This window comes from Entamoeba histolytica, genomic scaffold (genome assembly GCF_000208925.1).
Source record: "Entamoeba histolytica HM-1:IMSS scf_1104750518633 genomic scaffold, whole genome shotgun sequence".
NCBI lineage: Eukaryota > Evosea > Mastigamoebida > Endamoebidae > Entamoeba > Entamoeba histolytica.
The window spans coordinates 1-25,193 of NW_001914972.1; the positions used below are offsets into that span (position 1 = coordinate 1).

General features: G+C 26.1%; 14 protein-coding genes across 14 annotated transcripts, besides 4 other annotated features; 5 read left to right on the forward strand and 9 right to left on the reverse strand.

Moving 5' to 3' along the window:
* Window positions 1-384: 384 nt before the first annotated feature.
* Window positions 385-547: a repeat region.
* A 68-nt stretch (window positions 548-615) lies between these two features.
* Window positions 616-960: a repeat region.
* Window positions 961-1,274: 314 nt separating this feature from the next.
* EHI_156200 (RNAseL inhibitor-like protein, putative) lies at window positions 1,275-3,230 on the forward strand (the record flags this gene model as incomplete). The annotated part of the gene is made up of 1 exon (XM_001913771.1): window positions 1,275-3,230. One exon carries the CDS (start codon window positions 1,275-1,277, stop codon window positions 3,228-3,230), a length of 1,956 nt encoding a protein of 651 aa, XP_001913806.1.
* Window positions 3,231-3,324: 94 nt separating this feature from the next.
* On the reverse strand, window positions 3,325-5,846 carry EHI_156210 (Ras GTPase-activating protein, putative; the record flags this gene model as incomplete). Its single annotated transcript, XM_647817.1, has 4 exons — window positions 3,325-5,167; window positions 5,222-5,394; window positions 5,486-5,606; window positions 5,674-5,846. 4 exons carry the CDS (start codon window positions 5,844-5,846, stop codon window positions 3,325-3,327), a joined length of 2,310 nt encoding a protein of 769 aa, XP_652909.1.
* Window positions 5,847-6,611: 765 nt separating this feature from the next.
* Window positions 6,612-7,378, reverse strand: EHI_156220 (uncharacterized protein; the record flags this gene model as incomplete). The annotated part of the gene is made up of 1 exon (XM_647818.2): window positions 6,612-7,378. One exon carries the CDS (start codon window positions 7,376-7,378, stop codon window positions 6,647-6,649), a length of 732 nt encoding a protein of 243 aa, XP_652910.1. The 3' UTR covers window positions 6,612-6,646.
* Window positions 7,379-7,607: 229 nt separating this feature from the next.
* Window positions 7,608-8,154: a repeat region.
* A 266-nt stretch (window positions 8,155-8,420) lies between these two features.
* Window positions 8,421-9,944, forward strand: EHI_156230 (transporter, major facilitator family; the record flags this gene model as incomplete). The annotated part of the gene is made up of 1 exon (XM_647819.1): window positions 8,421-9,944. The coding sequence occupies one exon, from the start codon at window positions 8,421-8,423 to the stop codon at window positions 9,942-9,944; it is 1,524 nt and encodes a 507-aa protein (XP_652911.1).
* A 560-nt stretch (window positions 9,945-10,504) lies between these two features.
* On the forward strand, window positions 10,505-11,651 carry EHI_156240 (competence protein ComEC, putative; the record flags this gene model as incomplete). The annotated part of the gene is made up of 1 exon (XM_647820.2): window positions 10,505-11,651. The coding sequence occupies one exon, from the start codon at window positions 10,505-10,507 to the stop codon at window positions 11,645-11,647; it is 1,143 nt and encodes a 380-aa protein (XP_652912.1). The 3' UTR covers window positions 11,648-11,651.
* A 63-nt stretch (window positions 11,652-11,714) lies between these two features.
* On the reverse strand, window positions 11,715-12,641 carry EHI_156250 (uncharacterized protein; the record flags this gene model as incomplete). The annotated part of the gene is made up of 1 exon (XM_647821.1): window positions 11,715-12,641. One exon carries the CDS (start codon window positions 12,639-12,641, stop codon window positions 11,715-11,717), a length of 927 nt encoding a protein of 308 aa, XP_652913.1.
* Window positions 12,642-12,743: 102 nt separating this feature from the next.
* EHI_156260 (haloacid dehalogenase-like hydrolase domain-containing protein) lies at window positions 12,744-13,427 on the forward strand (the record flags this gene model as incomplete). Its single annotated transcript, XM_647822.1, has 1 exon — window positions 12,744-13,427. One exon carries the CDS (start codon window positions 12,744-12,746, stop codon window positions 13,425-13,427), a length of 684 nt encoding a protein of 227 aa, XP_652914.1.
* Window positions 13,428-13,484: 57 nt separating this feature from the next.
* On the reverse strand, window positions 13,485-14,039 carry EHI_156270 (RNA recognition motif domain containing protein; the record flags this gene model as incomplete). The annotated part of the gene is made up of 1 exon (XM_647823.1): window positions 13,485-14,039. One exon carries the CDS (start codon window positions 14,037-14,039, stop codon window positions 13,485-13,487), a length of 555 nt encoding a protein of 184 aa, XP_652915.1.
* Window positions 14,040-14,164: 125 nt separating this feature from the next.
* On the reverse strand, window positions 14,165-14,476 carry EHI_156280 (uncharacterized protein; the record flags this gene model as incomplete). Its single annotated transcript, XM_647824.1, has 1 exon — window positions 14,165-14,476. The coding sequence occupies one exon, from the start codon at window positions 14,474-14,476 to the stop codon at window positions 14,165-14,167; it is 312 nt and encodes a 103-aa protein (XP_652916.1).
* A 153-nt stretch (window positions 14,477-14,629) lies between these two features.
* On the reverse strand, window positions 14,630-15,002 carry EHI_156290 (uncharacterized protein; the record flags this gene model as incomplete). Its single annotated transcript, XM_647825.1, has 2 exons — window positions 14,630-14,863; window positions 14,928-15,002. 2 exons carry the CDS (start codon window positions 15,000-15,002, stop codon window positions 14,630-14,632), a joined length of 309 nt encoding a protein of 102 aa, XP_652917.1.
* A 529-nt stretch (window positions 15,003-15,531) lies between these two features.
* EHI_156300 (uncharacterized protein) lies at window positions 15,532-16,539 on the forward strand (the record flags this gene model as incomplete). Its single annotated transcript, XM_647826.1, has 1 exon — window positions 15,532-16,539. The coding sequence occupies one exon, from the start codon at window positions 15,532-15,534 to the stop codon at window positions 16,537-16,539; it is 1,008 nt and encodes a 335-aa protein (XP_652918.1).
* Window positions 16,540-18,071: 1,532 nt separating this feature from the next.
* On the reverse strand, window positions 18,072-18,827 carry EHI_156310 (ribonuclease, putative; the record flags this gene model as incomplete). The annotated part of the gene is made up of 1 exon (XM_647827.1): window positions 18,072-18,827. The coding sequence occupies one exon, from the start codon at window positions 18,825-18,827 to the stop codon at window positions 18,072-18,074; it is 756 nt and encodes a 251-aa protein (XP_652919.1).
* Window positions 18,828-19,214: 387 nt separating this feature from the next.
* On the reverse strand, window positions 19,215-21,266 carry EHI_156320 (long-chain-fatty-acid--CoA ligase, putative; the record flags this gene model as incomplete). Its single annotated transcript, XM_647828.2, has 1 exon — window positions 19,215-21,266. One exon carries the CDS (start codon window positions 21,264-21,266, stop codon window positions 19,215-19,217), a length of 2,052 nt encoding a protein of 683 aa, XP_652920.2.
* A 255-nt stretch (window positions 21,267-21,521) lies between these two features.
* Window positions 21,522-24,001, reverse strand: EHI_156330 (uncharacterized protein; the record flags this gene model as incomplete). The annotated part of the gene is made up of 1 exon (XM_647829.2): window positions 21,522-24,001. The coding sequence occupies one exon, from the start codon at window positions 23,999-24,001 to the stop codon at window positions 21,551-21,553; it is 2,451 nt and encodes an 816-aa protein (XP_652921.1). The 3' UTR covers window positions 21,522-21,550.
* A 189-nt stretch (window positions 24,002-24,190) lies between these two features.
* Window positions 24,191-24,792: a repeat region.
* The last annotated feature ends 401 nt before the right edge of the window (window positions 24,793-25,193 follow it).

A 25,193-nucleotide genomic window follows, 5' to 3' on the forward strand; every position in this document is an offset into this window, starting at 1 on the left:
ATATGATTCTATTTTTACACACAATTTAATGAAGTAATTAAAAACATTAAATAAACTCTAAATGAATTTTTATTTAAAATTATTCTTAATAAATTAAAATAAAATATGATAATTTATGTTTTAAATAAACAATAATTTAAATAAAATGAATAATTAATGAACTGATTAATTAATGTATGAAATAGGAATGTTAGATGATATTTTATTCATTGAAATATTAATTATTTATCATTATTTTTATTTCATTTTATTTAAATTGAATTATTCTCATTAACATTCATTTCATTAATATATTAATGTTGACTATCAATTAATTTGAAAATATAACAATGTTTCATTCTTTCTTATTTATTCATTTTCTTTATTTTTGTTTATAGATAGAAAGTGGTATATATGAAACACCACATAAACACTAATACAATTCCTACTTCGATTCTCTCAGTTATTATCTGATTATGATGGTGTATTTGAATTAGAAATGTATTGGTTAATATTGTAAATTGTGCATCAAATTATTATGGTTGAATATTACTTATTGTACTATAAGTATTGATATTTATTAAAAAAGAAATTAAGAAATATATAGAGGTATTGTTCAATGAAAAATATTTACTAAATCATAGTTAAGAATAAAAGGAAATTAATCATAATATAGTGGTAATGAAATTCTCTCTTCTCTCTTTCATAAAATAAATAAAAAACAAATAAAATTGTTTAAAATTAAAACAGAAAATAAACTAATAGTTAAAAAGAAGGAATAAATAAAAAAGTTTGAAAAACTTTAACAGGAAGAAATAAAACAAAGTAATGTTTTTCTCATGTTCATAGAAAAACCTAAAGAATATGTTAAACGATGAAATTATTCTTTTTAAAAAATAAGTTCAAGAATGTGATTAATCTCCCCCTGATCAAGGAAGAATAAATGAAAATCCTATTAATACTTAATTAATTACTTTTTATTTATTGTAGATTTTATTCATATTAATATTCATTCTCTTGTATGAGGTTAAATGTTTATTTCTTGATTAATTTCTTTTAAAGATTTAAGAACATTACTCGATAATAATGATGATATAATTTGTTATATTATTTGCATTTAGAAACAATCAAATAGTCTTTAGTTCATAAAAACAGATAATATAAAACAAAATAATATTTTGTTATAAAAAAAAAGGAAAGAAGATGTTAAGAAAGTAATTAAAAAAAAATAGAATTTGTTTTTTGATAGAAAAAACCCTACAAATTTTTTTAGTTCAGAAGTTAATTCCTTTAAAATGAGTCAAGATAGACATGCTAAAGATACTCTTGATCGTATCGCTGTAATTAACGATAGATGTAAACCAGGAAAATGCAGATTAGAATGTAAAAAGACATGTCCAATTAATAGAGCAGGAGGACTTTGTATTGAAGTACTTCCAAAAGATAAACGAGCAGTTATTTCAGAGACGTTATGCATTGGATGTGCATTATGTGTAAAGAAATGTCCATTTGAAGCAATTAAAATCATTAATCTTCCAAAGAATTTAGAACAATGTACTACTCATCGTTATGGACCAAATTCATTTAAATTACATAGACTACCAATGCCAAGACCTGGACAAATTCTTGGATTAGTAGGTACTAATGGTATTGGTAAATCTACTGCATTGAAGATTTTAGCAGCATCTATTAAACCAAATCTTGGACAATATAAAAATCCACCATCATGGGCAGAAATTATTAAATATTACAGAGGAAGTGATTTACAAAATTATTTTAAGAAACTTCTTGATGATCAATTCAAAGCAGAAATGAAAATTCAATACGTTGATAGTGTTCCACGAACTGTTAATTCTATTAAATCAGTTGGAGAAATTCTTCGTGCATTAGATGAAAGAAATGCATTTGATGAAGTTGTTGAAATTCTTGATATTAAAAGAATTCTTAATAAAAGAGTTCAAGTTCTTTCAGGAGGAGAATTACAATTATTTGTTATTGCTACTGTTGCATTAAAGAAAGCTACTATTTATATGTTTGATGAACCAACATCATATCTTGATGTTAGTCAACGTTTAAAGGCTGCACATTTAATTCGTTCATTAATTACTCCAGAAAATTATGTTATTGTTGTAGAACATGATTTGTCAGTTTTGGATTATATGTCAGATTTTATTGTAATGCTTTATGGTAGTCCAGGAGCATATGGAGTATGTACAATGCCATTCTCTGTTAGAGAAGGTATTAACATCTTCCTTGATGGATTTATCCCAACAGAAAATATGAGATTTAGAGAAGAAGCACTTAAATTTAAGATTGGAGATTCTGGTCGTGGTGAAGAGACAGAAAAATTAGATGAAAGCAAAGAAGAAGATAGAGCTAAAATTGAAGAAGCTCGTGCTAAGAGAAAAGAAGAAAAGAAAGAGCATCAAAGAAATCTTGCAGAAGAAGCACATAGTAAGAAAAAAGGAGGAGCTAATGAAACTAAATATCATTATCCTGCTATGACTAAAACACTTGATAAATTCCATTTAACTGTTAAAGCAGGAGGATTTGATACATCAGAAATTATTGTATTATTAGGACAAAATGGTACAGGTAAAACTACATTTATTAGATTATTAGCAGGTCAAACATCTCCAGATGATGAAAGTATTCAACTTCCAAAATTGAATGTATCATATAAACCACAAAAGATTTCACCAAAGTTTGAAGGAACTGTTCAAGAGTTATTAGAACAAAAAATTAAAACAATGTTCTCTCATCCACAATTTAATACTGATGTTATTAAACCATTAAATATCCAACCATTATTAAGTCATAAATTAAAAACACTTTCAGGAGGAGAATTACAACGAGTTGCTTTAGTATTATGTTTAGGAAAACCAGCAGATGTTTATTTAATTGATGAACCATCAGCATATCTTGATTCCGAACAAAGAATAGTTGCATCTAAAGTTATTAAACGATTTATTCTTCATTCTAAAAAGACTGCATTTATTGTAGAACATGATTTTATTATGGCTACTTATCTTGCTGATAAAGTTGTTGTATATGAAGGTAAACCAGCAGAAGAATGTATTGCAAATCCACCAGTTAATATGGTTGATGGAATGAATACATTTTTGAAATCATTGAATATTACATTCAGAAGAGATCCAGACAATTACAGACCAAGAATTAATAAAGAAAATTCACAAAAAGATCAAGAACAAAAGAGAGAAGGAAAATATTTCCACACAGAATTAGATTAAATGATATAAGTAAATTCTTTTATTTGAATAAAAAAGAGAAATGTTCTTTGTTTTTGATAACAAAAAATAATGTAGATTAGAATTAATTAAAACTTTAAATGTTTATTGCCGAAGTTTTACAAAATTCACCTGATATTAAACTTTGAATAACATCTTTAATTCCTATATCTTCTTTTGAAATATTATACTTCTTTGTTACACTTTCAATAACACCTCCTTTCAAATTTTTATATTCAAAGAATATTGTTTTAACATCCTTATTTTTTAAATTATCAACAACACACATTTTTTCTAATGAAGCATAAAGAATGTCATGAGATATTGTATTTCCTTTAACAATAATAAGTCTATCAAAACAAATAACAATTTTATCAGAACCTTTTTTATAACTTCCTTTTTTTAGAATATCATAAACTAATTTCGTTTTTGTAAGAATTTCTTTATAGAAGCAAATAGCAAATAGTTGTGTTAATAATATTTCTCTTGAGTTCATATTTTGTAAAATATATCTTCTTTCTGTTTTAGAAGTATTTGATTTTTTCTCTTTTGGTGTGATTTCATTAAAATGAAAAATAATATGAGGAATTTTTTCATAAGCATCTATTTGAGTGAGTGAATTTAAAGGAATTTCATTAAGAATAGACTTAGATATAGGATCAATATTTAATAATACATCAAATGTAATTAAAACTATTCGATCCTGGGCTTTACCTTTGGGGTTTATTTTAAGTGCATGAAATTCTCTTTTAATAAATGCTTTAGAAGAGTCTGGAATCATAATTTCTGTTGTTCCAAATATTTTACTTAATTCTTGCCAGTCATCTACAATATCAACTAATTTATTCCATCCAATAGGAAGTCCATAAACACCAGAATTAACTACCATTGTTTCTAACATCTTTTTAACATTTTTTCCAGCATGAAGAATATATGAATGAACAAAATTATTTTTCATTTGTTCTGGTATAAGAGTGAGTGTTGAACAAATATCAATAATAATATTCTCCGTTACTTCTTCAGTAGAAAACCAACTAAAATCAAGAATAAAAATATATTGTTGTTGTTCAACCGCATTTGTAAGAAGAATCATTAGAATATCAATAAAATCCAAATTTTCATTCTTTTTTTCATTTGAATTTAATGACTTTAAAAATACAATAAACTTGTGTACAACAATATAAAATACAAGTTGTCCATTAGGAAGAGAATCTCCTCTATAAAATATTTGATCTTTTTCAAGTAATCTAACTAATTCCATATCACTTTGTTCTCTATTATCTTTTTGACTTTTCTTTGTATAAAGAAATGGTGGAACACCAATAACATCAAATGCTTCTTCCATAGAATTTCTTTCTACATCATTAGCATTAATTTTTTTATTAGCAAGTTCATTATGTAAATAATATAAAATTTGATGAAGTGAAAATAATTTTGTTATTTTAATATTTGCCACATTAATAAATTTAACAGAACCATCAACAGAAGCTGTCATAATAATTGTTTGAGTACTAATATATTGATTATAATCTTTAACCATACTGAAATGTTCTTTACAAAACTGAAAGGTTTTTTCTAAATATTTTTCTTTTGCTGTAGTTACTTGATTGGCAATATTTTGAAGAACTTTAGTTACTAGAATCAAATTTCTTCGTGCTTTTGGTGATACTTTACTCTCTACACCAAGAAGACCAAAATTTTCAGGAGATGCAATAGCTGGACAAAATAGTCTCAAGAATAAAAATCCTCCTACTATTTGAGAAGGAAGTTCTTTGTCATTTTTAAAATATTTTAAACAATTCTCCCAAAGGCAATTACAAATAGTTCTTATTTCAATAGGAACATCACATCGAGATGTTGATATATTCTCTAATATTTCTTTACATGTAGATTGAAGAGCAGCCAAATTACTTCCTAAAATTTGTCCTGGAAGAATTTTTCTAAAAAACATTATTATTTATTGTTGAAAGAACAAAAGGTATAAAAAAACAAACAGTTCATCTATTTCGAAACTTTGGTTAGTATTAACCATTTTTAAAACACTGTTTTTAAGTGTTGTACTTAAAAACTTTTTTGAAGTAATTCTTGCATAAGCAGTTAAAATACGAGTACAAAGAGTATTTTGACGAAATAACTCTTCTCTAGAACGAGATTCTTCAAATTCTCTCTGAATAATAAGTGACTTTTTACTTTTATTTATTTTGATAACTAATAACTAATCAACAGAAAAAGACATAACTAAGAATGAAACGGCAAACATTGATAAGAAATTTAATAAAAGGAAGAATTCTATCATTCATTGTAAATACTTGAATAACAATACTGATGTACTCATCTAAAACATATGAATTTAAATTGTCTCCAATAAATGCAGCCAACCTAGAATTGTCAGTGTTATAAATGGTATAAAAAAAGTAATAAAGAACTTCATATTAAAAGTACAAACTCTAAGTTTTGGGAAATTTTATTTACTACCCATGAATAATGTTGAAACACAAAAGAGAATGACTCACTATCCCAATAATATGTTTTTCCTGTTTCTTCTTCGGTTGGGTTTAATGAGACGGTTTCAGCATTGATATCAGAAGCAATAGAAATGAACCTACCGAATGAAGACATAGAAATAAAATATATTTTTCAAGTTCTTTTTCAATAAAATGATCACTTCAACCAAAAAATTAAAAAAAAGTATATAAAACTGTTGGTTGGTTTGTTAAGATGTAAGTACAACCCCAAATACCACAATAAAGAATTTCAAAATCGAAGAAAAAGCTTTGTTGTACAATTTCATCAAAAAAAAAATAAAGGACAAAATTTGCTAAATTTAATCCAATAAGAATTGTCCTAACCTCAATTTTTGAGTTGTAGTCAATAAAAAAACAACAAATTGATTGAAAATTACTTTGTTATGGAAAAGTAGTTGAGAAAACTACTTTTTCACTACATGCATAACGTTATAAAAAATTATTTGAAATATTAATAAGGGATATATTGAAAAATGAATCTATCATTTGTTCATTGGTTATTACATTGGTTATTAAATAGTTTTAAAAACAAACAAAGACAAATTTAATTTCAGAAGAATATTTAATAGCAATAGCTTTCCTTATTTTTAATTAAAATTATTGAAAATCCTAAATCATAGTACTTTACTTATTTCATGGTTTAATTAACCAAATACAAGTTGTAGTAACATTCAATAATTAAAGCAAAATGAAGATACTTCATTGAGAAACAAAACACGAATAAACAATTTAATTGAAGTGTGTGTTTATAATCTTTTTATTAATTAAAAAAAAAGGAATGAAATAAAAATTAAATAATATTTCTTCATAAAGAAAAAAAGGATTTGTTAAAACAATTTTTCATTAATAACAAATAAATTGATAGTAAGAAATAAATTACATTGAAATAAAATATTACATAGTAAAACTAAATGGCATTTGTTCATTTGGAATGAAATAAATTTCATTACCATCAGAAATATATGAACCTACAATAGATCCTTCAATTGGAATACTTTGTGCAACACTTTGTTGATACATTTCAGTTTTATAGAAACTAAATGGTAAAGTAGGAATAGAAGCTTGATTAGCTTGTAATAATTCGTTAGTAACTGTAATAGTCATTTCTCTACCAAACATTTCTTCAATTTGTTTACTAAATGCAGTACCAACAGATTCAAGTAACTCTCTTTCAATAATATCACCAAAAGGTGTAGTTAATGAATTAATTTTAACTAAACGTTCAGTGCATTTAGTTTTTTTAGTTTGTTTAATATCAAAAGAATATCCAAGTGTTTTTAGAAGATATAATAATCCATTATTAATTTGTGCTTCTTTACTTCTATTATATTGTTTATCACTCATTGATTTAATATCCATAGGTTCTTCTCCAACTATTTCCTTAATCAAAGAATCACTCATAGAAGCAAGTGTATTTTGGTCATACAATGTACCATTTAAATTAATAGTTTCAGGTAAATACATCTTTACTGTTTGCTTGGATCTTTTAGTCTTTCTAAAGGTAGCACTAGTATTTAACTGTGAAATAAATACATAAACTATAGCATTGGTTATACAAGCTTCACTACTTCTAGAAACTCTCTTACGGTCACGAGAAAGTGATGGTTCAGGACAATTCATAGTCATTTGAAATATTACTTGATTTCTTTCCGTCACTATTTCCTTTAAATAGCCCTATTTTCAAGTTTGCAGTTCTAGGTTTTAAAAATAACCAATAATTTTAAAAGAACTGAAAAAATATAACCAATCATTTAATAAAATCTTTAAATTAAATTATACAGTTCTTTATTATTTTTAGAGTGACTTTTTATAATAAAAATCATAATTTTTACAAAATAAAAAGGAAAATAGAAAGAAAAAGTAATTAATTAAGTATTAATAGATTTTTCATCTATTCTTCCTAGCTCAGGGGAGACTAATCCCATCCCTGAGCTTATTAAAAAAGAGTAATCTCTTTGTTAAACCTATTCTTTATGTTTTTCTTGCAAAATGAGGAAACCACTTCTTTGCTTTATTTCTTCCTATTAAGGTTTTTTCAAACTTCTTCTGCTTATTTCTTCTTTTTAAGCCTTTGTTTGTTTTCTGCCTTAATTTTAAGTAATTTCATTTTTCTTATTTTATGAATGGGAGAAGGAATCATTTTATTACTACTGTATTACTTTGACTAATCTTCTTTTTAGTCTTACTTTGACTAATCTTCTTTTAGTCATACCCACACTTCAGTAGATTCTTATATTACATCCATGTAATATTCTACTGTATTCTCTTGCTGCACCCTTTGCACCATTCCCTAATACATTCCTAATTCAAAAGCACCGTCATAACCAGATAATAACTGGGAGAGTCGAAGTTTGAATTTGTACTAGGGTTTGTGTGTGGTGTTTCAGACGTGCCACCTTCGATCTCTAAAAGGAAAATAAAACAAATAAATAAACATAAAAAACACAATCAAAAACTTCCAAATTTTTTTGTATCTTAAAGTTAAAAAGTGTTTATAGAAGTAAAGAAGAAATGAATTGATAAAAAATACGACGTTTTTTTACAAATAAAAGTTAATAAAACTTTTTTTTGAGGAATATAAATCAAAAAAAAACCCAAAAATGGTTATTGTAGGAAACGGAATTCAAAAGGCACAAAAAGGGTTTTAATACTTTCACTGAGTCTTCTCATGATTGAGCCAAGTCTTCAATCTAAATTACGACATATTTATAATTTAACCACTTTATATGTATGTGGGTTTTGTCTTTCATTTTCAGCATGTTGTTTTTGGCTTATTATTCCAATATTAATGAGAGACATTGGAGCATCTCCATTTGAGATTGGGTTTGTGGGTGCTGTTGCTTTTGGTGCTCAAGGAATTTTTGCTCCAATTTGTGGGAAATTATCTGATAAAATTCCTGCTGAGACTTTAGCTATTTTTGGTAGTTTATTACATTGCTTAACATGTCTTGTTGTTGGATTATTGTATATTCATGTCACTTCTGTTCTTCCATTATATTTCATTTTGATTATTCAATCAGCAGGATTTGCATTGTTTTGGTCTCCAACAGAATCAATGGTTGGAAATGAAGCATTTCCAGGACATGAAAGTAAGAATATTGGTCATTTTTTTATGTTTTGTTCAGGTGGTAAAGCTATTGGATTTTTTAGTGCTGGGTCATTGAAAGCATTAATAGGAACAACTGGAACACTTTATGTTTCATGTCTTATTGGATTTATTCCATTTTTTGTAATGACTCGTTTTCCATTGGTTAATAATATTAAAACAAAAGAAAATGTAAAAGACATAGAAATTGAATTAGAATCTTCAGCTAATGTAACAGCACAAAAAGAAATTGAAAACCAATCAACAAATATGACTCAAGAAGAACTTAACTCTAGTAAAGAAGAAGTTATTTCAGAAATTTCAAACAACCAAATAAATGAAGGAGCTATTATTAATGATTCAAGTAAAATATTAGATGAAGAAAAAGAAGAGGGTATAAATATAAAAGATATTAAAACTATTCAATTTTTATCAAAAAGACCAACACATTATTTTTTGTATTATATTAATGACATCATTCTTCATTTAGTAATTTATGGAACAGTTGGTATTATTCAAAATCAATATGTTAATTTAGCATCTGATAAACAAACACATCTTCCAGGATTTTCAGACAATTCAGATGTTTATGTTGGAATTTTATTATTTGTAATTAATATTGCACAATTAGTTGCTTTCTTTATTTTAGGATTTTTTAAAGCATGGCAATTTAAAATAACATTAAATATTATTAGTTTATTAATTTCTATGATATGTTTAACTGGATTTTTATTTATTAATAATGGATATATTCTTTGTACGTTTGGTATTATTTTTGGTTTTATCGCTGGATTTGATTTGGAAGAAAATATGTTCTATTCTCTTAATGCTTCAGAAAAAGAAAAAGGTAAATATATGGGTATTAGTGAATGTTCAAGTTGTCTAAGTTATAGTTTATCACCTTTGATTGCTGGTGTTCTTTCAACATTATTAACAACAGAATGGTGTATTTATTCATCAATGATTTTTGTACTTATTGGACTTATTGGGTGTGGTACAACACAAGCCTATGTTAAATGGATTGAATATAAAGAAAAGAAAATGATTGAAAAAGAAACAGGAAAAACCAATCAACAATTGAAAAAGGAGTTTAAATTATTAAATTGATAGTAATTATTTATAAATTTATTTTTAGTTTAGTTTAAAGATTATTCATTCAATAACAATTAAATTATTGTTTAGCTGTTAGTATTATTTTTATAGTAAATGATTTTTGTTTGAAAGATATTTTATTTCATTATTTCTATCTCATAAACTTTTTGTTTAATAATTAATAAAAAATTGATATTTTATGTTTACAAATAATCTTCTAAAAAAAAACACAAATCTTTAGTATTATATTTTTATTATTTGTAAAATTTTATCTAAAAATAAGATAATAAGTCAATTAAAATTAAACTATTCCTTACTTTAATAAATTAGAGAATTTAGATATAATTTTTTATTGAAATAATTTGTTTGTTTATTTGTTTTTGGTGGTTATTTGTGAAGATAAAAATAGTAATTATTAATACAATAGTTCAATAAAGAAGCAATTAGATTAGGTGAGATTCTCAAGTGAAATCTTTTGTAGAACGTTCAGTTGAGTAGTAATTTCGTTTTTTTTTATTAAGTTTTTGTTAATGGTAAGAATATAAATCTAATAATTTATTAAGTTGAATATTGATATGATAGTTATTTTACTTCTTATTTCTTTTATTTTTTCTTTTGCTTATGCAAATACTGGACTTGACATTCATTTATTTGATGTTGGACAAGCAGATGCTCAGTTAATAGTTTTTCCATCAGGATATTCAATTTTAGTTGATGCTGGAGAGAAGAAGACAGGATCAATGAATTGTAAAATGATTGCTGAAAGAATTAAAGCAATTCTTGGAAAAAGTCATGTTGATGTAGCTGTATTAACACACCTTCATTTAGATCATGTAGGAATGCCTTATAAAAATGGATTTTGGTATTTAATGGAAAAAGCAGGAATTACTTTTGGTAAATTTATTGATAGAGATGCAGGTGTAGTTAAGAATGGATTTACTGCATGTACAACTGCTGTTTCAGAAAATATTGAATGGCATAATGTTGGAACTTATTCTTCCACTGCTATTAAATGGTTATGTTATGCTACTAATAAACAACTTCAAAATAATATTACTGGTATTAGAGAAATTGCAGTTCCATGTAGTAATCAAATTAATCCTCCAGATGAAGGTGCTTCAGTAGAAATTGTAATTAGTGATGCTCTTGGAGTTATTTCTGATGGAAAGCCATTAGCTGCTGATTATCATGATCAAAAGAATGTTCCAAGTGAAAATGATTATTCTATTTCTTTAAGAATTCAATTGGGAGATTTTGTTTATTCTACTTCTGGTGATTTAGATGGACAAGACAGTGGCTCTAGATTTGGTTATCTTTATCATAATATAGAGTCTTTATATAAAGATGTTGTTGGAGAAGTAGATTTATATAAGGCTAATCATCATGGATCAGAACATTCTAATAATGCTGAATGGTTAGGAGTTCTTAAACCAACTGTTTCATTAATTTCATGTGGTCATGGTAATCTTTATAAACATCCAACTGAACCAGCTGTTTCTTTAATGAATAAATATTCAAAAAAGATTTATCTAACTGAAGACTGTAATGCTGCAGTTACTGATAAATTTGATAAAATTGTAATTGTTGGTAGTGAAATAATTGTTCATTACCAACCAAAAAGTTCATCTTTTACTGTTTCTAATATTGGTAATACTTTCAAACATTCATATAATGTGAAGAAAAATAAACCACAAAGAAAAGCATGTGGTGTTATTTAAATTCAAAAAGAAAAACACATTGGTCATTCTTAAATTTTTTAAGTTTTATATTTTTATACAAATATATTTAAAAAGATTCAATAGTTTTATTCTTTAATACCTTAATAATATCTCCCCATCTTATTTCCCTCTGACATTTAGGACAATTTCCTGTTGTTGGTATTAATGTATGAGTATTTTCACTAAACATTTTTCCAAGACAACAGAGATGTGCTTTCATTCCACATTTATACAAACATTTAACAATTCGTTGGTCTAATTTAATACGTTGTTGACAAATAAAACAATTAGATGAAGTATTTTGTATTTCTTTTAATTCTTTTTGCATTTGAATTTTTTTTTGTTCTTCAGTCACCGTAACTTCTTGTGATGTTTTATCATCAAGATGAAAATCTTCTATTAATTGAGATAATTGAGATTGAGAAGTACCATGAAGGTTATCAAAAATATTATCATGTTTTATTTTCGTTTTTTCTTTTCTGTCTATTCTAGCGATACCAACACATTTCATTATATCATTTAAATCTCCATATTCAACAGTTATTTGTTTTGGTAAAGGAGGACAATCATTTAAAAAATTATCATAACGATGAGTTGTAATATAAACAGATAATGGTAATTTACAATATGCAGGCATTTGAAGAATCTCTGCAAGTAATCTAATTTTATATTGTAATGAAAACATAGTTCCACAATGTTTTCCTTTCATATTATCAAATGCTTGTCTTACTCTTCTACCTTTTTCTGGATGTTGCCAATCCCATTCAAATTGTAAAACTTTTGTTTGAGTTGGAAATGAATGAACAACAATTACCATTTCCCAAGGACGTTTAGCTTCAGTTTTGAAAGCACCCCCACTAATAATTCCATTATGTTGTTTAATTCTTCTTGGAGGACAAGTTGTTTTTCCAATATAAGTATGATATTTAAAACCAGGATTAATAGAAGTTAATAAATAAACACAAAATTTCATAGAACTAATATTCTTTTCCATTAATTCAATAACATAATTTTATAGTTCTATCTTTAATAAATAAAAACAAAAAATAGAAAGAAACTGGAAAAAAAGAAAAGAATAAATAAATAATAATATTTAATGAGTCAAATAATAAATTTTATATTTGATTTTAATGGAACATTATTTGATGATACAAACATAAATTATTTAGTATGGAAATATTCATTTGAAAAAAGAGGAATTTATTTAACAAAAGAAAGTTATTTAAAAGAACATATTGGAAAATCAAGTAAACAAACGATAATTGATATAATGAAAACAAATAATACAAAAATAATATCAGATATTTTAAATGATAAAAATAAATTTTTAAAAACAATTTTAAAAAAAGGAGTTTCATTACAAAAAGGAGCAGAACAATTATTAAATTATTTAAAAAATAATTCAAATAAATATCATTATATTATTGCTTCTATGGCTTCAACAAATACTATGAAATTATATTTTAAATATTTACATCTTGAAAGATGGTTTAATATGGACCAAATTATTCTTTATGATAATTCATGTTTACCTAAACCAAATCCTGAATTATTTATTAAAGCAATGAATAAACTTAATGCATCAACTCAAAATACTGTTATTTTTGAAGATTCTTTGACAGGTTTAAAAGCTGCATATGCAACTCATGTTAATTTAATTATTGCAATTAATTATCAATCAAAATTAATAGAACTTCAATCATTAGGAATTTATCATTCTTTTAAAGATTTTTCATCTAAAAATTTACAAATTTTATTATTTGGAACTGAAAAATATTAAATTATATTGAATAATTTATTTAATTATAAATTTATTAATAAAAAAAACTAAATTTACTTAATATCTTCTATCTCCTCTACGTGAAGGTAATTGATCATCTTCATCAACATATCTTCTTCTAGAATCACATGTATCATCATAATCATTTCTTCTAGTATCTTCATGAAATTCAAATCTTCTTTCATTTCTATAATTATCAGAATGATTATAAAATTTTCTTTTACGTTGAGTTTGTTTTTGTTCACCACCATCTCCTCTTCCATATTGTCTTCCTTCAACAAAACCATAATCCCAATCAATTCTAATATATTGTCCAAATACTTGTGTTCTATCTAATGCTTTCATTGCTAATGCCGCATCATTTCTTTTATTAAATTCTACAAAACAAAAACCACATGGTTCATTTGAATGATTAACACCCATAATAACTCGGTTAATATTTCCAAATCTTCCAAATAATGTATATACTCTCTTATCATTCATAGAATGACTAACATTTCCTACATAAAGTGTTGTTGATGTTGATATTTTTTGAATCATTTGTTCTGGTGTAAAACCTGATTCTCTATCAAAATATTCAAGAGTAGGTTGTGTAATATACAATTCACTCATTTAAATTAATTTCTTTATTTTTTTTTCAAATTGTTTTTAATTTTCTTTTTTTTTTTTTTCTCAAAATTTTTTAAAAATTATAACTTAAACTAACAAAAACAAAATGGCTTCAAATGTATAAATTCTTAATAACTAAAAGTATTTAAAACATATTTGTTAATAGATATTACTCTACCTTCTTTTAAACAATCAAATAACCATTGAAAATTAAGAACTGGTACTCCCCACCTTAATGCACATCTTGCTTTTTCACTTGATAATGCTTTTGCAATGAGGAATGTAATTGTAGAACTATTCATATCATCAGTACACATTCCTCCACACTCTTCAATCATTCCTTTCATAATTAATTTTTCTTGAACAGAGAATCCACTCAATGATATAATATATCCATTAAAGAATTGTTGATTTATGGTTTTAGATGATAAAGAATTCATCAATTAATTTTATAAGTTCTTTTTTTTTATAAGTAACCATTATTTATTACTTTTGGAAACTATTAAAAACTAATATATTAATTTTCTTGTTTTGATTACTAAGACCAACGTAAAACTTCGTTGACAAGATTGGCAAATGAGTTATAAACAAAATTACATACTAAGACTTAATATGTAATTATTTATTGAAACAAATCTTCGTTCAACAATACAATCAAATAGCCATTGATGATTTAAAACTGGTACTCCCCACCGTTTTGCATGTCTTGCTTTATCACTTGTTAATCCTTTTGACAAAAGAAAAGAAACTGACCGACTTTCCATATCTTCCATATAAATTCCTCCAAATTGTTCAATCATTCCTCCTAATAAAACTCGTTCATCTGTCTATGTTTTGTGTTATTATAATCAACTGTTTAAATTAATAAAATAATTAATAAAAATAACAAACAGAATATCCACTAACACATATCACATATCCACTTAAAAACTGATTCGAAATCTCTTGAATAGGTTGTGTTGTCATTCTTTTTCTTATCTTCTTTTTTTGTTTTTGAAATTAAAGTTCTTTTTCTTCTGTTTTTTAATTTTTTCTTTTTTTTTATTTGTGTTATTTATTACGTTTTAAAAAAAAATAAATTTTTTTTTTTTTTTGTAATAAAAATCTTTTGTTAATCTTCATTTCCATTGCTTTTTAAAGTAACTTGAGTTTTTTTCCATATTTTAGTGTAAGCTATAAATGAAATCATTCGAAGAAGCTTTTTTAAGACAAATCTGTTTTATTTTCAAAAATAATAATGATATTTTTTGAACAGAATTTCCCGGTAAATTTAAGAAATACAAAGGAATATGATAAATTGACAATAAAATCTCAATCTAAGAATTTGACTAATCTACATAAAAAAAAAATAAAAAATATTTTAATAAAAATTAGCAGAAAATCCTGAAAAATTAGAGGAAAAAAAGAATTAGAAGGAAAAAAAAGGAAAAGTAAATAATGCCAAAAAGAGCATCATTTGAGAACCCTTTTTGAAAATCTAAAATCAAAATTTTTTATGATTTCACCAAGACGACCATTAACGGATGACATCAAATTACAAATAATAAATGAAAAAGAGCAAAATGGATCTTCAGTATATGCCATTGCTAAGAAATTAGGTAGAAGTCCATCTACAGTACGATGTTTTCTAAAATGTTATGGAAATGACCATCAATTATCAAGAAAAAGAGGAAGAAAACCAAAATTAACAGATGAAATTGAAGAATTTATTGCACAATTTTCTGATAATAAAGACATTTCTTGTAGTAAAATTGCTGCTGAAATTAAAAAGAAATTCCCTGATGTTTCACTTTCAAAAGAAACTGTTCGTGTTATAAGACAAAAATTACAAAAAGGAAATAATGACCTTGAAACACCAAGTTCAGGAAGAACTTCTCATTATGGTGAATTTGAAAATGGGGTTTTTATTGGAAGGTTTACTCAAAAAGATGACGATGAAAGAAAAGAATTTGCAGCAAAAATTCTTGAATTAAATAGACCAATTGTTTTAAGTTCAACTGCTATAATAGGAGTTGGAGAAAATGGTGTTTTAACTCGTTGTAATAAAGGAGAAATGCCTGTGTTTACTGCTTTTACTGCTAAAGGAAAATTATTAGAAATAACAGTATGGGGAGCTATAGCCAATGGATGGAAATCACCTTTAATTAATATTAAAGGTGATATGTTACTTGGAGAAGCATTAAAAAATTATGGTATTTCTGATGAAGTTTTAGAAAAATTAGGTCCACATGTATTTCTTGACGAAAGGATGTTAAAAGGAGAAATTTTTCCTTTTTTAGAATTCTTTCCTCATGATAGTTCTGATTTAAATCCTTTGAATGACTTGTTCAGTAAAATACAATTCGAAGTTAAGAATAGACAATTTAGAAATGAAGAAGAGTTAATTAGTTTTGTTGAATATTTATGGAATATCATATCCATGGATGACATCCAAAATTATATTCAACAATTTTATGATAGAATTAACCATTGTGTATTTAATCCTTGTGAAGGTTGTAGATAAATCATTTAAAATATATCTCTTTGTATAACACTCTGTTTAATTTTCAACAATTGTGTTTTCTCATTGCTAATTATTACGTTTAATATTTTTCATGACGTTATTAAAAGAATATTATGTTCTTTTTTTTTGGTAAAATGGAATTTGTTTCTATTTTTTAATTTTAAGTCGTTATTTTCCTTTCATATGTTATACAAACAATTATATTTTATATCAAAATTATTATTTTCACAAAATTTATATTCATTTTTATTGGTTTTTTTTTATTGAATTATTAAAACTAACTCAAGTGTTTTACTATTCCATTTTTTTTATTTTAATAGTTTTTAATATTAATTCATTAAATTCTTGATATATTAATTTTAAACTTCTATAATGAAAATTAATTTGTAGGTTTTATTAAATAATTTATGTTATATCCATTTTAAATTCAAAAAAAACAGTTTTATTAAAAAAAAAGAAATATCAATCATTTTAATAATAGTGTCATTTCCAAAAAAAAATTGAGGTAAATTGAAACAATTAAGGTTATTTAAACCAATTTAAGTTATCAATATAACTCATAAAAGGAAAAATATGGTGTTTATATAAGAGAGTTAATTATGTGTATATAACTTATGAAATAAGAATTTTGTGTCAAATATAAAACTAAATCAATTTAATTTTTTGAAAAAGATATTTGTTATAAGAATATAAACTCTATTCTTTTTTACAACTTTATTCATCTCATTTTTTGATATCTAAAAGTATTTTAATAACTTTCATTCTTTTTATTATTAATTGGTTCATTACATATAGTACTTCCATCTTTGTTATATTTTATTGTTTATTAATAAACTCAATTGTCATAAAACGTTGTCAACATCAAGAACATTCTTATTACATCAAACGTTATAAAAGTGATAAAGATGAAATGAAAAATACAATAGAATTGTTAGTTATTCTAACTTTCACTTCACATAAAAAAAAACAGAAAGAGTTAAAGAAATAAATACTTACAAATAAGAAACAAATGAAAACAACAAAAACGAAAAGTCATATCACTTCATTATTGAATATTTCTATTTCATTAACAAATTCATATTACTATAAACAAGAAGTGTTTTTATAAGAACAATAATGTTAATAATACATTCAAACAACAATACCATAAATATAAATCTTTATTGTTTAATTTATGTTAATTATAATAAAGTAATTATAGAATTTTGATGTTTATACAATAAAATAAAAGGTAAAAAAACATTAAACTAAAAATTTTTCTTAGTCAACTGTTTATTATAAAACACATATTTTTTAATTATTTATAATAAAACCATATAATTTAATTAAATAACAAATTAATTTAATCATTTAATATTAATTGCATACAAAAAAAAAAGAAAAAACTGAATAATTCCAAAAAAATACTTCTAAACTTAAAAATAACCAAATGAAATAAGTCATTTTTATTAATAATTAAAATTAAATTAGTAATATTATTGTTATAAAAAACCAATAAAAATAAAAGAATGAAGCTTTTGTAATTAACGTTTTTAATACAAACATCCACCATCAGTTAATACTGGTTCTTTCTCAAAGATAATATCATTTCCACAAGTCTCTTGTTTAGTAGCACCAGATGGGCAAGTAATAAATTGTGGATTAGCTTTTGTAGAAGTAGTAACCATAGTACATGCTCTTAATTCACTAATATATTTACCACTACAAGTGAAATAAACAGCTCCTTCAACTCCAAGTTCTTTAGCAGCTAATTCTTTTAACCATGATTTTTTATATGATGTTTTTCCATCAGCAACAACTCCTGCAGCTTTGAAAACTTTCCAGAAATCATGATCAGTTAACATTTTAATAGCTGTCATAGCATAATCTTTTGGTCCAGTAGCTCCATTATAAACATCACTTACACAAGTTCCATGTTTATCATATTCATAATTGAAGAATTTACATTTTGTTAATGAAGCCCAATTGTATGATAATGCTTCCATAAATTCTGGATCATTTTCAATCATTTTAGAAACTTGAGCATCAGTGTATGGTGATTTACAACATGATGGATATCCACTAACAAAGTTTGGCCACCATCCATGAAGAGTAAATCCTGGTTTAGTAGCCATAGTAGTTTTTGGTAAATCACAACACTTGCTATGACAGAATTGTCCTGGCCATGTTTCAACTAAAAGAAGATAATCATATGAAACAGCACAACTATTTGATGAACACATAGCAAAATCTTTATGAGAACATTTAGCGTTAACTAAAGCAAGAAGTAATAAACACAATGAAATCATAAAATTGATATAAACAGTTAACGTTATTTAGTTTAAATATTAAAATGAAAAATTCGATAATATTCATTGTATTAAAACAGAAAAAATTCGTATTTTCTTTCTCCTTCTTTTTTTCTTTATTTTTGTAAAGTTACTTTTCTTTTTTATTTGATTTTTCTCCATTAGAAGGTATAGTTTTTTTCTTTTATTTTTATTATATTTAATTACCAGGAAGACATCGGAAGAAATTACTTCTTCTCAATCTTATTTATTTTTTTAAGAAAGTTTATTCTTTTTGGAACATTTCTACTTTTATTAACAAATGAAAGTTATTTCCTAAAAAAAAGCTATGGAACTAAACACAAAAGATTTAAATAAACTTGACTAGACTAATAAAAAGAAAATAATTTAGTTCATTGAGTACAATTGATCAATAATAGTTTGATACTTTTGAGCAATTGCAGGTCTTTTTAATTTTAATGCTGCAGTTAGCATTCCATTCTCGGAGTTCCATTCTTCACTAATTAAAGCAATACGTTTAACAACTTCTCTTTGAGATAACCCAATTTCATTTTCTGCCATAATTTTTCTTACTGCTCCAATAACTTCTTTATCCTTACATGCTTCTTCAAATGGTTTTTGTGTCATTTCAGCAATAATATTTCTATTTGGTATTACTAAAGCAATTGTAAAGTCATGGAAAGCATCAGCAAAGACACAAATAGTATCAACTACTTTAGATGTTAAGTATTTAGACTCAATCAGTTCTAAAGAAATATATTCACCACACGGTTGTTTAACAATATTCTTTTTTCTATCAATAATACAAATATGATGGTCTTCAGTAATTTTTGCAATATCACCTGTACAAACCCACCCATCTTCAGTAAATGTATTTTTTGATTCTTCTGGTCTATTAAAATATCCTTTTGATACAGGAGCTCCTCTTAACATTAATTCTCCTCTAGGTGGGTTGTCAGTAGTTAAATAATTTAATTCAGGAACATCTCTTAATTTTAATTCATAATGAGGGAATAATAATCCAATAGTAGCTTGAGTTGGATCTCCTGGAACCATACAACTAGAAGCACCACATAATTCAGTCATTCCAAATCCTTGTAGAATATTAGTTTTAGCACATGTAATAGTTAAGAAAGTTTGAAGTTCTACAGGAAGAGCTGACCCACCAATGATAATTGTTTTTAAGTTTCTTCCAAATAATGATACTTTTAATGGATTGAAGATGAGACTATCTATAAATTTAACTATTGGCTCAAATAGTAATGGTGTTCTTAATTGATATGACACATAAAGTAAATTCTTTAATTTCATACAACCAAAGAATAAATTTTGTTTGAGTGCTGGTGCTCTAGATACACTCTCTAATATAGCTTTACGAATTCTATTAAATACTGTTGGAACTCCAATAACTAAGGTTGGTTCTAATTCACATAAATCAGATTTACAATTAGTACATCCAACACTCATTAATGTACGTGCATTGGCATATCCAATACTTCCAAAGAAAGATAAAATACAAAATTCTAAACACAATTCAAATATATGAGCCAAAGGTAAATAAGCAACAAATACTTCATCTTTTAACTCTAAACAAACATTAAATGCTTGTGCTAATAATAATATTTGTTTTTGTTCAACTAAAACTCCTTTAGGCTCTTTAGTAGTACCAGATGTATACATAATAAATGCAAGATCATTTGGTGCAACAGAAGGCATAGCTTCTTCATTTTCTTCACTTTCACTAAGTTCTTTGAATGTAGTATATTCTCCTTCAAAATGACCGTCAATACTAATAATTTTAACTTCTTTATTTAATTCAATTTTCTTCATCTTTATTCCTGTTTCTTCACTAACAATTAATCCAACACAATTAGTTTCTTCCAATGCAACTTTAACAGACTCTTCTCCTAATGTTGCATAAACAGTAACAAGTGTAATTCCTTGTCTTGCACAAGCCAAAGCCATAGCCATCCATTCAAATCTTGTTTCACAAAACATTCCTATTTTATCTCCTTTTTTAAATCCTTTAATTCTAAGACCATTAGAAATTCTACATATTAAATGATAAAACTCTTTTGAAGAATACCATACATAAGGAGACATTTCATATTGATATATTTCTTTTCTAATTTCTTTTCCATTACATTTTTCAATAATTGTTTTAGCTACAATTTTATTTTTAAGCTCTCTATATCCAATAAATTGTTTTTTGTCTTTCTTATTAAATCCATTTACTAAATCAGCAATTGTCTCATTTCCTTGTGGTGTTGAGTCAACCAATTTATCTATTCCCTTATACCCTCTTAATATTCTGGTTTCTCCCTGTTTATTTTCTCCAACCCATTCTCCTTCTTTTTCTTTATTATATTTTTTTGGTCTAATGAAGTAGAGAATAACAAGTGTTACAATAATAATGAGTGATAAAGTATTAAGGATCATATGAAATATTGGATTTAAGTTCTTTTTCATAGTTCATCTAATACGCTCAATAATTAAACCTAAAAAGGTATTTTCCTTTCTCGTTGAAGTGAATTTTTAGAAAAAAATCATCTTATCTTTTTGTGAGAAGGTTATTACAAAGTTATTTTTATAAATTATTAATTTATTACTATTATAAACTATTCTCGCACTCTTTCAAGAATAAATCAGAAAAAAGGACAAAAATAAAAACCAGAAATGAATCGTTTTTATGACAACCGTTTAACAAGTAATTCCATTAAATTTTAAAGACGGTTTAAATGCTTCATAATACTTTTAAGTTCTCTCTCATTTCTCTTTATGCTAGAACATTTACATGGTACGTCTGGGACTTTGTGGATACATGGACATCCTCTTCTTTTAATAACATGTTTTTTATGTGATTTATTCTTTTGTGTTTTAATAGTAAGCTTTGATGTTTCGATATGTTCTGGTAATTTAAATGGTTCTGGTTCAGGTATTTTAAATGGCTTTTGTTCTTGTTTTGGGGTATTAGGTTTTGTAACAGTTCTTTTGACACTAACGTTTTCTTCTGGAATAACTTCTTTAGTTTTAACTCTATTTTTTACAACAGTCTTTTTAGTTATAACCTTTTCTTCTGGAACAGTCTCTGTAATAATTTTATCAGCTATTTGTTTGTCTTTCTTTTCTTTCTTATGTTGTTGTTTTTCATATACACGAACAATCTTAACTGCTTGACGTTGTTCTTTCTGTTCTTCTTGTTCATTACTAAGAACTCCTCCTTTACCAACTTTCTTCTCAAGATTTCTAGATTCTCTCTCAGTTTTAACAATATCGTTTTGTTCTTTTTTCTCAGCAACTTTTTGTTCTTTCTTCTCAGAAGTTTTTTCTTTTTTATTGTCATTGGTATTAGTGATAGTAATAGCTGGCATATTGATTGTTGGCATTTGTGGTTGAGTAGATGTTGCAGATGATGCTGCTGCAGATGAACTAGCACTTGGAACTTGTATTATTTGTGGTTGAGAAGGTGCTGCTGGTTGTTGAATAATTTGAGGAGCCATTTGTTGTTGTTGTTGTTGCTGTTGCATTGGCATAATACTTGGTTGGCTTGATGGTTGTACGATAATAGGAGATGCTTGTGCAGGGGCAGAAGCAGTTGCTCCAGAAGCACTTCCACTTGGAACAGGATATGGTACTGGTTGAATTACAGAACTACTTGGTTGAATTACAGGAGCACTTGGTTGAACACTAGTGGCAGCACTAGATCCTGCACTTCCAGATGGATATCCTCCACCATTAACATTATTATTGAAAACAGGATTTACTTGTTGTCCTGCACTTGACCCACTATCAGATCCACCAGCATATCCACTATCAGATCCACCAGCATATCCACTATCAGATCCACCACCTACATTAACAGAGGCACTTGCAGAAGCACTTGCAGAAGATCCACTACCTGATGAACTTCCAGATCCACTACTTGATGAACTTCTTGATGAACGTCTAGAGGATCTTTTTGATTTACTATGTGATGATGAGCCACCACTAGTTTTTTTGTAACATCCACAAGAAGGTGGTTTTTGTGCCATACAAGTTTTACAACATCCACAAGATTGAAGTGCTTTGAACCAACATTGACTCTTTAATCCATCATATAACTTTTTCCTAACATCACCTGCTGCGTTCTTAAGTGCTTTACTAATTTTACTTTGCATCTTTTTCCATTCTTTTTTGAAAACAGAACTAGCCCCTTTCATAGTAACTTTACCTAATTTTTTAAATTTATCAGCCATTCCTTTTGCTTTCTCTTTCAATTTATTAGCAGTTTCTTTGAATTTCTTTTGAGCTTTCTTAGACATTCCTTTGATTCCTTCACTTATCTTCTTCTTGGCATCAGAATATTTCTTCATAGCCTTTTTTCCATACTTCTTAATATTCTCTACTGCTTTCTTTCCTTTGTCTTTAGCTGATTTGAGTACTTTAGCACCTTTCTTTTTTAAATTATCAACACCCTTCTTCAATGCATCTTTTCCTTTCTTTAAAGCGTTCTTTCCTTTATTTATCATATCCTTTCCTTTTTTCAAAGCACTCTTTCCTTTATTAAGTAATTCTTTACCTCCTTTCTTAATTGAATTTATTTTCTCTTTAGCAGCATTCACTCCTTTCTTAACAGCACCCATTCCTTTTTTAGCAGCGTTTTGAACTTTCTTAACAGCACTTACTCCTTTTTTAGCAATGCTTTGAACTTTCTTAACAGCACTTATTCCTTTGTTAGCAATGCTTTGAACCTTTTTAACAGCACTCACTCCTTTTTTAGCAATACTCTTCCCTTTTTTAACCATTGAAGTTACCTTACCGAAAAGACTTTTCTTTTTTTGAGCTGGTTTTTTAGTTGTTGATTTCTTTGGAGTTGATTTCTTTGGAGTTGATTTCTTTGGAGTTGATTTCTTTGGAGTAGACTTCTTAGGAGCTGCTTTCTTTGGGGCAGCCTTTTTAGGAGCTGCTTTCTTTGGGGCAGCCTTTTTAGGAGCTGCTTTTGCTTTGTCATCTTCAAGATTGTATTCGAATGAACTATCAAAATCATCAGTGTCAAACTCTACTAAATCCTCTTCAACTAAATCGTGATCATCTTCTAATTTTACGTCTGCATCAGTTACATCAGTAAAAACATAATCTATTGATGCTGACAATGACAGTGTTATAGTGAATAACAGTAATAGAGCTGTCTTCATATTCAAAAAGTATAACTTTTCAAGATCTTTAACTTATTTTACTTTTCTTTTTATTTTTTTTATTCTTAAAAATCAATGAAATAAGGTAGTGAATTTTTTTAATATTTTAATATTTTTTTATAATACATAACATCAAATCATTTTTAAATTGTTTTTTTTACTATTTTTTACTATTTTTACTTTGAGAGATCGAAGGTGGCACGTCTGAAACACCACACATAAACCCTAGTACAAATTCATACTTCGACTCTCCCAGTTATTATCTGGTTATGACGGTGCTTTTGAATTAGGAATGTATTAGGGAATGCTGCAAAGGGTGCAGCAAGAGAATACAATAGAATATTACATGGATGTAATATAAGAAACTACTGAAGTGTGGGTATGACTAAAAGAAGATTAGTCAAAGTAAGACTAAAAAGAAGATTAGTCAAAGTAAGACTAAAAAGAAGATTAGTCAAAGTAAGACTAAAAAGAAAATTAGTCAAAGTAATATAGTAGTAATGAAACGATTCCTTCTCCCATTCATAAAATAAGAAAAATGAAATTCCTTAAAATTAAGGCAGAAAACAAACAAAGGCTTAAAAAGAAGAAATAAGCAGAAGAAGTTTGAAAAACCTTAATAAGAAGAAATAAAGCAAAGAAGTGGTTTCCTCATTTTGCAAGACAAACCTAAATGATAGGTTAAACAAAGAGATTACTCTTTTTTAATAAGCTCAGGGATGGGATTAGTCTCCCCTGAGCTAGGAAGAATAGATGAAAATTCTATTAATACTTAATTAACTAATTTTTATTACTATTTTTACTTTGTTTCTTTTTCCTCATTTTCCTGTTCTTTTGTTGTTTTTTATTTTCATCTATTTTGATGGATATTCTCCTGTTAGAAAATTTAGATTAATGACAAACATTTTAATAATATCCCAAAAATATTAATTGTTCAAAAAACATTTGAATATTGATTTTTTATGACTTGCAGAAAGGAATTAAAAGGTTCAGTAGAATATCAATATGGTTTTAGTCAAACAACCTTATCTCAATGAATATTTAAAATGTTTACTCAATAAAGAATTATTTTCTTTTTTTTAAACAACCAAAAAACTAAAAATATGTAATGTTAATAATAAGAATAGAAGACAAAGAAGTAACGACATAATAGAATATACTTTTTATTCTCAAAAAGATTAAAAATTACAAA